This window comes from Gasterosteus aculeatus, chromosome 1 (genome assembly GCF_964276395.1).
Source record: "Gasterosteus aculeatus chromosome 1, fGasAcu3.hap1.1, whole genome shotgun sequence".
NCBI lineage: Eukaryota > Metazoa > Chordata > Actinopteri > Perciformes > Gasterosteidae > Gasterosteus > Gasterosteus aculeatus.
This window is the reverse complement of record NC_135688.1, coordinates 13384219-13401188: the sequence shown is the minus strand read 5'-3', so window position 1 is coordinate 13401188 and position 16970 is coordinate 13384219. Positions and strand designations below refer to the sequence as shown.

Genomic DNA, 16970 nt, shown 5'->3' with positions numbered 1-16970 from the left:
TGCGGAGTTTCCCTCCATGAATCGGCTTGTATTAGCAGTCATATTTACGCATTTCTTCCGACAAAAGCTCTTCAATCTGATCCGTTCTCTCGTAAACGTTCTTCGTTTTAATAATGGCGGTATTGTGCTATGAAACCGGAAATGTGACACTCCTTAAAGGATGTAGTTAGCAGACCAATCGCAGCCTTGTGGGCTGCGTGAGGCTTGCGTAGCTTTTGACGCTAGTCTAGAAAAATGGGTCGACACACGCAAGGACGCAAGGAGGTGTGAAAAGGGACGCAAGGGGCTCTTGCGTCTGCGTGTCCTTTCATTTCCCTGAAAACGCTAAAGCTTAAACTAGGCTTTAGCGTCAAACTCATAGATATATATATATAAAGGCTATATGTCTTGTCCGCACATGGCGGCCATCTTGGTAGAGTCAGCTCGCTCACCCATAACATTGTGTTGGTAACGATTCATGTATGTTTTAAGTAACTGTTATTAACAATATTAACTTTAATAATAATAACTTTTTCAACCGATTGATAAACGGTTTGGCTTGTTATAAACTTCAGAGATGTAGCATGTTCTAAAAAATAGAATAATGTTCTAAATACAAGATTTCTCTTTACAAATATACATCAACAAATGCAGCATGTTGAAATCCTCACACTGTACAGAGAGGTATTTATGACACTGGAAATGTAATTATAATCATGGGTTTTCATACAAAACCATGCATGATATTAACCAGAACATTATACTGTCCTACAGTGTTACTTCTGAATTTCAGTGGAGTATCAGTATATATAAAGCAGCAGAAAGTACAGTCATCAAGTTAATGTACTTTCCACCTCTGGCAGTTTTATTGTTCAAAGCTATAAGACAAATTTAACCAAATTAAATGAAAGCAAACCAAAAATAAATGAGAGTATATTTCACAAATGATTGCAGGAGAAAGGTTTAATTAGGGTTACTGCCTGAGATGTAAGTGCTTAAATTCCTCCCAAGCATTTGCAGGCTTGCAATGATAAAAGAGAACTTTGTCATACATTTAGGCCCTTAGATGCCCTTTACTGCACACCTTTCTTCTGACCACAGAGTGGAGAGCCAGGAATATGTGCATGTGGAAAATGAGCAAACTAATTAAAACAGAAGAACGAATTGATGGCAAGACACTGACATAAGGATGGAGGATTGAGCGTAACTGTTGGCTTTTAGAAGGGATGTTATGTCCTGTTCGCAAAAGAGAGTATTAGAAAAGAGTTACATCCCATATGGAATTCTTGATTCAAGTGAAAGCTGAGAGGCTTATGAGCAGTGTTACAAAGTAACACATTACTGTAATTCCACTACTTTTAGCGGTAAAGAGCATGTAACAAAGTACTTTTTAAAATAAATTAACGCAGTTACAATTACTGAAATTGAAATGAGTTTGTTACTCGCGTTACTCTCTTTCGGGACGCGAAGCGGAGGGCCGGCAAATAGTAAGTAAATAGCTGCCTGTCAGTTCAAAAAAGTTGTGTCCACCAAACGTTGTGTGTCACAGAATAGTCGCCGTACGTGCACGTAAACAGCATCGCGTCGCTCATGACGAAAGACCGCAGGCCTGCAGACGCTGCAGGCGCCGCTCCACGCAAACAACCAATGCTCCACTTTACACGGACTGCAGTGCAGCCGATAAACCGGGAGGAGCTGAATAGATTGATTGCTCGCTATGTTGAAGATGAGATGCATCAAATGTCGAGTAAGATGCCTTCAGGCAAATGCCTGAAACAGTTATTTTGTATTAAGTTAAGTATTAAATATTACTTTTGCTTGATTTGAAGGCCTGTTGCCCTGTTGATTACAATAAATAGGTCTAACAAATATGTTTATTGTGTTTGACTGTTCAGTACTATTTATATTCATTACATTTAAAAATGAGACTTAAAAGTTACTTTCCAGAGTAACTTATTACTTTTGATACACAGTAACTGGTAAGTAATTCAATTACCTTTAAAAGAAGTAACTAGTAACTGTAACTAAATACTCATTTTTCAGTAACTTGCCCAGCACTGCTTATGAGTCAATAATTCTTTAATAATTACTTACTTTTATTACTACTTACTAATAATTCTTCATTCTTTAATATTATCTCATGTGATCTATTATGCATACCTGCGCAATGCCAGACAACAATACTTCCTTTAGAAAAATCGTGTCGCACAGTTTAGACAAACAGTTTATAGATTATAATCTGTAATTAACATAGATATAGAAAATAGTCAGTGTCATGTTAAATTGGCACACTATGGGGTCGGGTCAATGTGCCATGCATTTATTGTTTATAGCAATAAAGTAAAAAAAATGGGCGATGTATTAACAATGATCACAGATTGGGTTATAGTGACCAGTGCAATTGTTAATGTGTTTCTAAACTCACTTTACAATATGTTTTTCAATACCCGTAGGGACGATATTAAAAGAAAATAAAGATTAAAGTAACACATTTTATTCTTTCAACAACATTCGATTCAAGCATTTATTTTATGGTTTCATTAACGTGCTATAAACAAACAAGCGATTACAGAAGGTTTAATTAGCCGTGCCAACATCAACACACCGGTCTTTGAATAATTAATGATGCCATTAATCATCACTTTTAATAAGCTCCACAGGAGTTTATGTTACACAAGGGAATAAAGATTACTGGCTAATTATCATCATCATTATGTTGACAATAAAAATATTTGGACAACAAAAACACGCTAACAATATCAGTTTATTCCCTGAGAACACATCTGTCACGGTGTGGTTCACTTCCTGTTGTATTTTGTAGTTTTCTGCCACTCGTGTCCCCGGGTAACTTCACTTCCTGCCTTGTCCCGTCATCCCCTGTGATCGTCTAATAGTTTCCACCTGTGTCCAATCACCTGCACCTCCCTTGTGTATTTAAGCCGTGTGTCTCTTGTGTCACTTGTCGCGTCATTGTCTTTCGCCACGCATGTCCTTGGCCGTTTCTCAATATGCGTTCTTGTGTGGACTTTTGTTCTCGTGGACTCGTGAAACGTCATCAGTCACAGCCCGAGTACTGTTCCAATTCTCAAGTCCGCATCTGGCCGAGAACGGTCATAATACCCGGATGTGACTCGCCCCGCCCATTTTACCGGGCATGCATCGAAGCAGGCTCGTCTGTTCTTGTGAGAGACATATATCCCAGAATGCATTTCACCTCGGCAAGCTGCGATGGCAGATGAGATACTTGCGTGCGTAAACAAAGACCGCCTACTGTGGTGACGTCATCAAGTCAGCTGCTGTTCCAATTGCGGAAATGTCCGTTCTCCGTTCTCCCGTACCCGTGAGTCAGGACTCCCGAGTCTGTCTCCCGAGTCTATTCTCACGGGAACGCGAGTCCGTTCTCGCCGTCTTAGGTATTGAGAAACGGCTCTTGTCTCTCGTCGTTCGCAGTTCCTGTCTCCCGTTTTGCCCCTTGGCCTTTTGCTTTAACCTTTTTGACAATTAAAGTCCCTTTTGATTTTTAACTCTGCGTCTGAGTCCTACCTCCCGCAATCCCCTGACAATATCAGAGTTAACTATCAGAAGTTGTTTACTGTAAAGGGCACACCAAGTATTGTTGTTCATTAAGTGAAAGGTTGGTCTAAAATAAATCCATCCAGTTTTTGCCATAAGAGGCTGAAATTTGGTATTGAGTCCAAGTATGTGGAGACGGTGTGTTGGTGTGTTTTTGTGTTGCAAGGAGAGTGATCTAAAACAAAAATTCACGTTAGTTTTGAACGGATTTAGCTTAGCTTTAGATTTAGCTATAAGTAAAAACTAATTGTGTCACTAAAAGGTGCAGACCAGCCCACTGTATCAGTTCAATATTTTCTTTTAAAACCAAACACCTTCACACACAACAAACAATGTTATCCATCCGAGGAGGACTCATAATAATCCTGTTGCTGCATAATGAATTATGTAACAGCTGTTCTTTACTTCATGGGCCCTTTGAAGATTTTCTTTAACACATGATATATTTTTTTTAAAGAAACAAAAAGTAATGCATTCAATCACCAATTTGGATAATGATTGCAATGGCAACCATGTGGATGAAACTGATGTGTGGGTAGAGCCACAGCATTCGGGAAGGGTTACTAAATAATATCACTGGTTTGGGTGGGCAGTTATAAAAAGGACAAGACAATATTCAGGGTAAATTGATTTTTTTTAAAGATCAGTAGTTTTCCAACTATCTCAAAACTTTTTGTAAGTTTTGCTACATGCATCTTTGCTGAGAGCCCACAGAGGGTAGTGTGAATAATTGATGACGCAATTAACTGTGACCGTGAGTTTCCCCAGACTTTATTTGCCACTAATAGTGTCGATGGGCTCATTAGTAACGCTCCTGTGTTTTGAGTTTAAATCCACACAGAGAAAAACAAACCATATCTGCAGGGATATCTCTGTGTATGCTCCTGGTAGTTAGTGCTCAGACCTGACAACAATCCAAAACACAATAAAACACAAAGGATGACAAAGATAATGTATTAAGTTTAAAAACTAAAACCAAACGCATATGAACTTTTCTCCTAAGATAAAAATCAGTATTAATCATTTACTTTGTCCACTGCATTGGCTATGTATAATGACAAGACATCCAATACCAATACCCCCCTGGCCATGGGGTCAGGTAAAGTTAGAAAAGAACTTGGAATGGAAATCAATATGGAATATACAAACAAATGTACACATTTTAAGATCATTCATCACAAGTAGCGAGGCCTTACTGCATTAGCAAAAGAGTGCCCTCGCACATTCCTCAAAACATTCAGTCTCAGGTTGCATCATGTATGAGGTACAGGTAAGTGTACTTATTTCTACATGTGAGATACGGTGGCCCTGAAGTGCAAAACACAACGGCAAATAGGAAAACACAACGAAATTAACTTCTTACGGAAAGGGTAGGGCCTTAGAGCAGGAAGCAGAGGACAGACCCTTCTGATTGGACAGAAGGACTGTCTGTCTTTTAACCCTCTTAATTCGAAGCCTTTCGCCGGCGACGGAAAGTGACATAGAGGATTCAAAAAACTGTGACTCCTTAACTATTTGCACAATCGGATTGTGAAAGCTGAGAAATGCCGCTTTCTAGATATTATGGCAATCAATAAATCAGTGGCGGGACTGAGAGCCTGTGATGAGGGGGGGAAGTGAGCGCAGCAGGAGAGCCGCAGCAGAAAGTCACGGAGAGATGGCGAGGTTTTACGAGTGTCTTAAAAGTGTCCTACTAGTGTTTCACCATTGTTTTACCGGTGTTTTGTTGTTCAATTATATTTAGGTGTTGTAAATAAAAGGGGGGGAGGGTGCCGCGAATGCTACGGCCGGTGGACGCCGCGTACCACGGACGCTACGGGGGGTACCGCGGACGCTACGGCCGGTGGACGCTGTGGACGCTATGGTCGACACAACTCGGGGACCGGAGTCCGATTCCGTGGCGTGAGGAACTGGATGTGTGGCGGGAGTGCGTGACTGTCTCGCTCAATGCGTGATACTTGAGAGCCCTGTATCATTTCCTGTTAAAAGACAGACAGTCCGCCTGTCCAATCAGAAGGGTCCGTCCTCTGCTATAAGGCCCTACCCTTTCCGTAAGGAGTTAGTTTCGTTGTGTTTTCCTATTTGCCGCTGTGTTTTGCACGTAGTGAGACCACTAGGTGTTCCCTGCCACCATGGTTCACATTGTTATAATATTGGATCACTCATTGTAGGCCGCTTTAGTGAGCGTTCATACCAGGGATGATGATTACTTCTGAGAGGATATCGGGTCAGCATCTTTTCTTTACAGCGTCCATGGAAGTAATGTGTAATGGTTCATGCCAGCACACAGCTTTTTGTTGAAGATTGGCTTGTGGGTCTGTGCACCAATCTTCAACTTAGAATCGTGTGTGGCACACGCCGTTTCCATGCACAATGTAGTGAAGACCACTACCACAAACATGCAGCTTAGACTTTGATCATTTGTGCGCTGTAACGCAGATACACTTTTTGTGAAGGCATTGTGTTTCCAACTAAAAGGAAGACAGGGAATCTTGGACTAAATAAATATATTGCCGGGCATTGAATCCATGCATCCTTTCTAACACTAAAATAAATACAATAACTATTGTCACGAGTTGTCATGTTTACAACTGTGGTGATTCCCAGTGATCAAATAACAGAAGACACTGTGGCAATCAGTCATGACAAAATCCTTGGAATCGTGCAAGTTTACACTTAATAAAAGTAGCAGAACAATACTGAGCTGAGGATGATTGACAACACGAATGACATGGAGGGAATGAGATGGCAATAGTGATAGGGATTTTCTATACATGGACGCATTTCCATTCAACTTTTGCGTGTCAAAGTTTGAAAAATGTATTAACATTTTGTTGGACAGCACGTCTAGCACAATCTAGCTTTGAAACATGTCTTCATACTTACACCTGCAAAGCTGATGTGTATGCAACACACAAAGTGATTAGTTGAAGTAACAATGGCCTGTGAGGTGTGTTAACAATAATTAGAAGATGACGACATTGTCTGATTTGGTGTTCCCTCTGCGTCATATCTGCTCCTATAAAGTCTTAAAACACATTCCTCTCCCAGAAGACAGGACCGAACCCAGCAAAGGACCTTCATCTATGGATCTGTGCACTTCCATGTCCCATTAAGAGATGGTTTGGTAACGTGAAGCTATTATGTATGTCCCACTTATTGTTGGTACTATATAAATATTCTAGTGTGTGTGTAATCGGCTAAAATGTAAAGTTGTGAGGTTGTTCTTTGGGCTGTGTGACTGAGGAAACCTGTGTATCAGGCTGTTACAAATATCTTTGATTTCAATGATAGTTTTTTTGATAATGAATTCTTAATGTTGATCTGTCTTTAGAGCTACAATAGGTTGATTGTGACAGTGTTTCAAACCTTTGGACAGCTGGCTATAGCTGAAGATTATATGGCGGCCAATAACTCAGTGGTTGGTGTTGAATCTCCAACGTACAAGATTAACTATCGGGTAGTCATAGTTCAGGTTTTGGTGTCAGTCTTTCTTTTCATCAACTTTTTGCTAATAAGAACTTTTTTTGTGAAAGACTTCTACACAACCATGCGGTACATCTTGTTTGCTACAACCCTGCTGTCTGACTCTTTATTTTTAATCATATCTGACATCCTGCTCATTTTCAGTTACATTAAGATTACCATGCAAGTGTGGCTGTGTGTTATCATATACATTGTTTCATCTCTGTACACTTATGTCACACCGGTTACTTTGACAGCAATGACCCTGGAGCGCTATGTGGCCGTTTGCAGGCCCCTGAGGCATGGAGAGCTGTGCTCAACTCGCAGAGCTCTGCACTGCGTCCTCATCATTCACAGCCTCAGCGCTATACCCTGCGTATTTATTCTTGCCGCCTTCTTTGCATCAGCGTCCCACAACTTCTATTCCCAGGGCAGAGAATGTGGTGTGGAAATGTTCACCTTTCACAAATGGCAGGGTCATCTTCGGTCAGCTGTAAGTCAGTTTTACTTCTTCATAATGTTCATTGCTATTGTATTCTGTTATGTTAAAATAATGAAAGTAGCCAAAGCTGCATCAGGAGAGGATAAAAAGTCAACAAGGAAAGGTCTCAAAACAGTAATTTTTCATACTTTTCAGCTGTCGCTCTGTCTCTTCCATCTGTGGTGTCCATTCATAGAGGCTGCTGTACTTCAGATTAATTTAATATTATTCATTAATGTCAGGTATTTTAATTACATTGCTTTTATTCTCGCTCCAAGATGTATAAGTCCTCTTGTGTATGGCCTCAGGGATGAAATGTTTTTTCATGCACTAAAATACTACGCTCTCTGTGGCTTGTATAAGAAACAGTCGCCAAATGTACCTTGATTAATAAATATTTGTTTAAGTGTATCTTGCTTCATAATACAATAATATGTATGTACATAAAATATATGTGTGATTATATTACATTGATAGCCCCAGTTTCTTACAATACATTATAGTGACCCACACAACCTTCTTTTTGGTCTATTCACAACGTAGCAGTCTACTACTGGACCTTCAGACATCCAGACGACCTAAAATTGGACTAAGTATCTTTTCTTTAAACCAAACTAGTCCAAAGCACTAGTTTGCAGCTCGACTGGTCTTTAACCTCCCGAAATTCTCCCACATTACTCTGTACATGCGCTGCCCGCATCCAGTTCAAAACATTGCACTCCCTTGTTTATTGTTCTTTTTCTCTAAATGACATGTAGGCCTAATGTAACATCTAAAAGAGTAGTATATAACATATGTAGTCTTTATACAGTAAAAAATAGTTAACAGTTAATCATATTCCAATGGATTTGAACTTCAATAAATAGCCAAACCTAGCAGTTGTTTAAATGTATTATACAATATTTTAGATTCATCAAGTCTAAAAGAATCAATAAAATCATCATCATCATGACGTCAGCATTACCCTTGAAATCAACTTTATTCGATGAGACACTTTGAAAATATACTTTCAATAAATACATTTTGCAGCTTTTCAAAGCCCTCTGCCATCATGGTAAGCTTTATGGCATAAGTATTTTATTTTCAGGCGTATGCAACCAAAAGGGTGGTTCCTCAGTGAGGTGGTGTGTATGCACCACAGTAGTTGATAACTCAAATACATTTAAAATACAATTTATTGCACACTGACTGTTTTAAACTGTAGTTTGTGATTCAAACTCAGTATAAAAACATTGTCTAAAATGACTGAATCTAAAAGTAGTCTCAGATTTTGCAACACTGTGAAAGCCCAGTAAAAGAGATTCACCTCTATTTAAAGACAAATTAAACAGGACACTAGATTGGGCCAGCACGGACAAAGCTAACGTGGGTAGTTACTGCACGAGGACAATTTGCTTACCAATATATTTTGGGTTGCCAACCGTCCCGAATTGTCCGGGACATCTCGAGTTATAGGTGATTTTGATATGTCCCGTCAGGGACAGCTCCAGTCCCGTATTCCAATCCAATCCAGCCGCTAATTGGCTAAAAATGTGTGTCAAAATAAGTAATTTCATTGGTTACATTTTCGTGTAGTGACTTATCAACACATGGCTGATTTTAATATTCAAATGAGCCATGTGTTGATGCGGCGTAACACGTGCTCGTGCGCAGTTGGTACCACAGTAGGGTTGCCAACTCTCCCAACCCCAAATCAGGGACACTGATTTCAGGGACACGCTGACGGGGGAAGGGGGTGCTAGCGGTCTGCGGCCGGGGGGTGCTAGCGGTCGGCGGCCGGCCTGTGTATTATTTCACAGTGTAAAAGGACAAACTACTACTTTATCTCACTGCTCATTTTAACAGATAGGACAGCTCACACCTCACATGCTCCGCTTTGGCCACCCCCGCGCACGGGTGCCCTCAGAATGTCATACAACTCAGTCCTGTTCATGTCAATTAGCATAAAAAATATTATTAGACCTATGTAATCTGAATTGGAAGGGCACGTTGTCATGAGCTGTATCTTGTATATTTTTTATTAGCTATGTGGTATGTGTATGCACCTTTATGTAATCTGGTGGAAAAACATTTAAATTTAAAACCGGATCATACCAAACAAATCTGCTTGCCTGTCCCTGTGTATGCAAAGTGTCCTCCTTTTTGACGTGAAGGAATTGGCCACCCTACGAATAGCAGGTCCTTACAGTGAGAAACATTGCCAACCGACAGCTGCACTGTGTAAAAAGCCTCAGTGGACACCACGTTGTAGGATATTAGAAACAAATTGACGACCCGGTTCATAAAATTAATAAAAATGCATATAGTGTACACCAGAATACAGCCATGATTCTAAAACTATGTAATCAATAAAGTAATGACAATATTGTAAAACCACTGTAATTCTGTAATAGAATAACATAGATGTACAGTTATGATTGAATTTGATGTAATGTAATCAACTGGAATGCATGCATCCAATACTTGCACAACAACTGATATTGACTAACGGCCATTCGAAATCCGAGTTACATTGAACTCACCAGAAGTCGTGAAATGTATCGTGTTAAATACATTCGAATGATGTAAAGAAAGAGTTTAAATTGTAATTTATTTCATTATTTTGTATTGTTCGTAACCGTCATTTCAAAAAGCTCCTAATTATGAGGGTGTGCCGAGATGCTAGCTGGTGGAGGAAATTCCTTTGATTTTAGCGCCCTTGAGAGCGGATTGAGGTATGAAGGATGCATGTGATGTTTTATTTGTCATAGCGTTTTAAACATATTTCATTTCACTTTGGCTAGTATTTCAAATGATTTGTATCGAGTGTAAACATTATTTTGTATAAGTTAATTGTTGAAACTACATAGAAGCATTGTGTATTTCTTCTGTTTCATTCTGTAGTTTTCACGGTGTTCATGGTGTTCAAGATGTTCACGACGTCATGGTGCTTATGGTGCTCGTCGAGATAAACAAAATAAATCAACACCCGTTTGAAACTCTCTGCGTCTTGATCAATCAATCCGAGGGGCCGCTACAAGGAACTATAGATAGGAACCATTGTTTAGTTCCGTGAGTCACACAGACTGTTATTGGAGAAACACTGCCTTGTAACCGGACCGAGCAAGATGGACCGTACACGCGACGTGGAAGTTTATTAAAGTTTACAACCCAGTGAGGTGCGAACTGGAAGAGTGTCCTCGTGTTTGTGATTAAGTACCGCGTTATAACAGAAGGGTGGACACTAACTTTCACACCTTTAAGCATTGTTATAAATACCTGTAGGAACCATTGTTCTCGAGTTTGCTGGTGGAGACAACAAACAGGCACTAGGGATGGTCAAAAGGACTTACCTGGGGCCTGTTGGTTGCTGAGACCAGCGGCTCCTCAGCTGAGATGTTCTTTTTACCACAACACTATCTCTTTTATTAAATACATTGGATTTTAACCTTTTGATCTGCGATGCCCTCTGTCAGTCCAGCGTTTCTTCATTTTTGAATACAACAACGTCAAAGTTAATTTATTCCACTTAGCATCTCTGCGTGTTCGCTTGAGCGAGGACCCTCTGCTAACAGATAGTCGCAGTCTCAGTGCCAGCTTTTCACTGTGTTAGCCCAAATGAGGACACAGGGTTAACCGTGACCACTGCTAGATCTCCAGTGACACAATATATATATATGTTGTTCTAGTCAAACATAGCATCTCATCCAGTTAGCCTGGGCGAGAACACCCTTCTAAATGTGTTAGCCGTAAGGTCTCATTAGAAATGTAGCCAGGGCTAGTGTTGATCCAGTTAACTAGCACCACACTCAGCCAGGAGGGAAGACTTGCTAACGGTGTTTGCCATAAGGCAACAAAACAACTTTAAACGTGCTAGTGGGGCTCTCAACTTTTCAAGAAACCTTGGAGTGACATTCTATCCAGGGAAGGTCGACGTGCGTGAGAAATTGGATGTGTGACGCGAGTGCGTGACTAGATACCGGCTGTTTTCCCAATTCCCTAAAGGAGGCAAGAGTTAACCCTCTCCTTAAGAAACCTACACTCAATCCTTCTGAAGAAAACAACTACAGACCTGTCTCTCTTCTTCCCTTTTTGTCCAAAATGTCAGAGTTCCCCCCTCCAGACCCAGGTAAAGGCTGGTTTAGTTCTCCCTCTGGTGGATCTGGGAGAGGTTGGCCTCGCACGATCCGAACGATCCGACCAACTATGGACCCAGCAAACTTCGACACGGTACGTCAGGCGATCTCGTCCCAAGGAGCCATGTTGGGACAGCACCAGTCCTCCCTGCAGGGAATAATGGCCAGCCTGGACTCCCTGTCGAACAGTATCGCCGCGATCCAGGCGCACCTCAGCGCACCACCCCAGCCTCCGGTTCCGAGCCCTTCTGAACCCGTTTCTGTGGTCATGTCCATGCCAGACCACGAGCCCCAGGTCCCCACGCCGGAGAGATATGACGGACACAGCGGCCGGTGCCGCTCGTTTCTGATACAGGTGGGACTGGTGTTCGAGCAACAGCCCCGCTCCTACCGGAGCGAGCGAGCCAAGATCTCCTACATTATTGGATTACTGCGCGGGGAGGCTTTGGAATGGGCATCTGCCGTTTGGGAGAAGCAGGGCGCAATCGCCCAATCATGTGAGTTATTCACCGCGGAGATGCGGAAGATTTTCGATCACCCCGTTCGGGGAAAGGACGCTTCAAAGCGATTATTATCACTGCGGCAAGGGACACGCAGTGTCGCCGATTATAGCATAGAGTTCCGTATCCTAGCTGCGGAGAGTGGCTGGGATGAGGATGCACTACAGGGGGTGTTCTACAACGGACTAAATGAGGGCGTTAAGGACAGTCTACTCTCCTACCCCGAGGTACAGGGACTGGAGGAGCTGATCTGTCTCACCACACGGATTAATAACCGTAATAGGGAGCGGAGGCGTGAGCAGGGCTCTGCACCAAGGGGATCGGCGTGCTCCAGAGTCGACACTCCTGAGAGGGTTACAGACCCTGAACCCATGCAACTGGGCCGTACCCAAATTTCAGAGGCGGAGCTTCTGCGCAGACGCACAACTAACTGCTGTCTCTATTGTGGCATGTCGGGTCACTTTCGCTCTCGTTGCCCATTAAAGGGGGGAAACGGCCCCGCTCACTGGAAGTAAGGAGGATTCTAGCGAGCGAGAGTCTATGCCCCTCCCCACACATATCACGGACTCCGCTGAAGATTTCAGTCAGCAACGGCACTGCAGCAATGGCAGTGGAGGGACTCATTGACTCCGGGGCCGATGACAATTTTATGGATCATAACCTTGTAGACCGATTAGGACTCCGTAGAGTTCCGTTAGAGGAAGTTATTGAGGCGAACTCCCTAGATGGCAGACTACTGGCCAGAATCACGGACAGAACGGAGCCGGTCCAGCTTCAAATATCAGGTAACCATTTTGAGCAGATCAGCTTTCTTGTTTTCAAGTCCCCTCTGGTACCGGTTGTGCTGGGCTACCCCTGGTTAGCAAAGCACAATCCTTCAGTTGACTGGTCCACCAGCTGTATTCTGGGTTGGAGTGATTTCTGTCTGGCTAATTGTTTACAGTCCGCCCGTCCCCAGGGTCCCCAGCAGGGGAGTTTGACGCCTGGCCCCGACCTCACTCTGGTACCACCTGCTTATCACGACCTGGGCAAAGTATTTAGTAAACAGCGGGCCCTATCTCTACCCCCTCATCGGCCTTACGATTGTCACATTGAACTGCTGCCCGGGGCCTCCCTACCCAAGGGTAGACTCTACAATATCTCCAGACCAGAGCGAGAGGCCATGGAGAATTACATCAGGGACTCACTGGCAGCTGGAATAATCCGCCCCTCTTCCTCTCCGCTGGGCGCAGGTTTTTTCTTTGTTAAGAAGGACGGCACACTCAGGCCGTGCATTGACTATCGGGGGTTGAATAACGTGTCTGTCAAGAACAAATACCCGTTACCACTAATGAACACTGCTTTTGATTCATTACAGGGCGCTACTGTGTTCACCAAGCTCGACCTCCGCAACGCCTACCACCTGATCCGCATTCGAGAGGGGGATGAGTGGCTCACAGGGTTCAACACCCCCCTGGGCCACTTCGAATACATGGTTATGCCATTCGGTTTAACTAATGCCCCAGCCATGTTCCAATGTCTAGTTAATGACGTCCTACGTGACATGCTGGGTCGCTTTGTTTTTGTCTACCTGGACGACATACTTGTGTTTTCACAGAATCTGGAGGAACACCAGAGACACGTCCGCCAGGTTCTTCAGCGGCTGCTGGAGAACAGACTCTTTGTGAAAGCGGAGAAGTGTGAATTTAACACCAGGTGCACAAGCTTTCTGGGTTATGTCATCGCCGAGGGAGAGGTAAGAATGGACCCCCAGAAGGTGCAGGCCGTCCTGGAGTGGCCCAGACCCAGCTCCCGTAAGGAGTTACAGAGGTTTCTGGGGTTCGCTAACTTTTATAGGCGGTTCATCCGCAACTACAGCCAGATTGCAGCCCCCCTAACTGACCTTTACTCCAATCTCAGAGCGTTTCGGTGGTCTCCTGGGGCAGAGTTCGCTTTCCAGGAGCTCAGGGAGCGTTTCACGTCGGCACCCATTCTCATCCAACCGGACCCGTCCCTACAGTTCGTAGTAGAGGTCGACGCATCGGAGGTCGGAGCTGGGGCGGTACTCTCCCAGAGAGCTAAGGAGGACAACAAGCTCCATCCCTGCGCGTTCCTCTCCCATCGGCTGTCACCGGCAGAGAGGAACTATGACATTGGCAATAGGGAGTTGCTTGCGGTGAAACTGGCCCTCGAGGAGTGGAGGCATTGGCTGGAGGGGGCGGACCAACCGTTTGTGGTGTGGACGGACCACAAAAACCTTGAATACATCCGGAGTGCCAAACGACTAAATTCCCGACAGGCTAGGTGGGCGCTATTCTTTGGACGCTTTGATTTTGTTCTGTCTTACAGACACGGATCCCAGAATGGGAAGCCCGATGCCCTGTCCAGGGTCTTCTCAAAGGAGGAGGAGACGAGGAGGACGCCAGAGACCATCCTGCCATTGAGGCGGGTAGTGGGAGCCCTCCAATGGGGCATTGAAGGAGCGGTTCAGGCAGCCCTTAGGAAGGACCCAGGCCCGGGTAAGGGACCTCCGGGTAGGCTGTTTGTCCCCGAGGGAATGCGACCGGCGGTGTTGGAGTGGGGCCATGCCTCCAAGCTGACTTGTCACCCGGGTGTCGCACGTACCATGTCCTTTCTTGCGGCGACGGTTCTGGTGGCCTGCTATGGGGGAGGACGTTCGGATGTATGTGGCGGCTTGTCCGGTGTGCGCACAAAACAAGGGCTCAAACCGGCCAAGCGTGGGGTTATTGAGGCCATTGCCCATCCCTCATCGTCCCTGGTCCCACCTAGCCATGGACTTTGTCACTGGACTTCCCCCGTCTGGGGGTAACACGGTGGTGTTAACAATCGTGGACAGGTTCAGTAAATTTGCTCATTTCCTACCCTTGCCCAAGCTCCCATCGGCCAAGGAAACAGCGGACATTATGGTGCGGGAGATATTCCGTATTCACGGCCTGCCTACCGACATTGTTTCGGACCGTGGCCCTCAGTTTGCATCAGCAGTGTGGAGGGCCTTTTGCACGGCAGTCGGAGCTACTGCCAGCCTCTCTTCCGGGTTCCATCCTCAGACTAACGGCCAGGCAGAGAGGGCCAACCAGAAGATGGAGTCGACCCTACGATGCCTGGCTTCCTCTGAACCCTCCACCTGGTCTGAGCAGATCCCATGGGCGGAGTACGCCCACAACACGCTTCCCACTACAGCGACAGGTATGTCCCCATTCCAGTGTGTTTACGGCTATCAACCTCCCTTGTTCCCGTCCCAGGAGAAGGAGCTGGCCGTACCGTCGATACAGCAGCAGTTTCGCCGATGCCATCGGACCTGGCACCGCGCCCGGGCATCCTTGCTGAGAGCCTCTGAGCAGTACCAGCGACAGACTAACCGCCGACGCACCCCGGCACCTTCATACTCAGTGGGAGACAGGGTTTGGCTGTCAACCAAGGACCTGCCCCTCCGCACGGACTCCAAGAAGCTATCGCAAAGGTTCATCGGCCCCTTCCCCATCGAACGCATCATCAACCCCACGGTGGTCCTTCTCAAGCTCCCTCGGTCCCTTCGTGTACACCCAGCGTTCCACGTATCGTGCATTAAACCGGCGTCTGTTTGTCACCTCCTTCCCCCCCCACCTCCTCTGCCGCCTCCCCGAATGATTGACGGGGCCCCAGCCTTTACTGTAAAGAGGGTTCTGAACTCCCGACGCAGAGGGAGGGGCTACCAGTTTTTGATAGACTGGGAGGGTTATGGGCCGGAGGAGAGGTGTTGGGTTTCCCGGCGCCTGATCCTGGACCCCAGCATGATCCGGGAGTTTTATCGGCGGAAGCCGGGGGCTCCAGGTGGACCGCCCGGTGGCGGTCGTGGGGGGAGGGGTACTGTCAGAGTTCCCCCCTCCAGACCCAGGTAAAGGCTGGTTTAGTTCTCCCTCTGGTGGATCTGGGAGAGGTTGGCCTCGCACGCACCTGTCTCAGCTCTGCAATCACGCACCTGCACCGGAACCACAATCACCAGGGTATAAGAGGGAGAGCCTGACAACCGGCCGACGTCGGATCGTTACTCACGTCACGTATGTCGACCTCAGTCTTCGCGAGTCTCAGTGACCATCACCCAGTCAAGCCGAGAGCCGGCTGTTGTTCTCTTTTCATTCAGTGTTAATCCTGTTACTTACCCCTTGTCTCACCTCCTCGGTTACAGTGACACCTGTCTGGATTCCTGCACGTGGGAGGAGCACTGGGCACCGCGCACTGTCGAGGAGATCATCACCCGGGACCCCATCCTTCATCTGCACTCCTCACGCCCGCTCCTGCTGCACCTCCACAGTCGTGTCGATTAATAAACTGTTAAATTTACTCTCCTCCTGACGGCTGTGTCTGTCTGTTCTGCGTTTGGGTCCAGCCACGTCCCCTACCTGACACAAAACCCTTGAATGTGCGATCTTTAACCAATCTCCTCCTATCTCCACCGTAACAACCTCCTTGACCCCCACCAGTCAGGCGTCAAGGCAGGCCATTCCACAAAGACTGCTCTCCTTACTGTCTCAGAGCAACTCCACACTACTAGAACCGCCTCTCTCTCCTCTGTCCTCATCCTTCTGGACCTCTCCATTGCATTTGACACAGTCAACCACCAGATACTTATTTCCTCCCTTCAGAAACTTGGGTGTCTCGGGTTGAAGTAATTCAATTACCTTTAAAAGAAGTAACTGTAACTAAATACTCATTTTTCAGTAACTTGCCCAACACTGCTTATGAGTCAATAATTCTTTAATAATTATTTTAATAATAATTCTTCATTCTTTAATATTATCTCATGTGATCTATTATGCATACCTACGCAATGCCAGACAACAATACTTCCTTTAGAAAAATCGTGTCGCACAGTTTAGA

At 45.0% G+C, this 16970-nt stretch overlaps 1 protein-coding gene across 1 annotated transcript; it reads left to right on the top strand.

Annotated features, from left to right (window-relative positions):
- The first annotated feature begins 5060 nt into the window (after nucleotides 1–5060).
- Nucleotides 5061–7909, top strand: LOC120830575 (odorant receptor 131-2-like). Its single transcript, XM_040195358.2, has one exon. The coding sequence runs from the start codon at nucleotides 6953–6955 to the stop codon at nucleotides 7883–7885; it is 933 nt and encodes a 310-aa protein (XP_040051292.2). The 5' UTR covers nucleotides 5061–6952; the 3' UTR covers nucleotides 7886–7909.
- Nucleotides 7910–16970: the final 9061 nt, after the last annotated feature.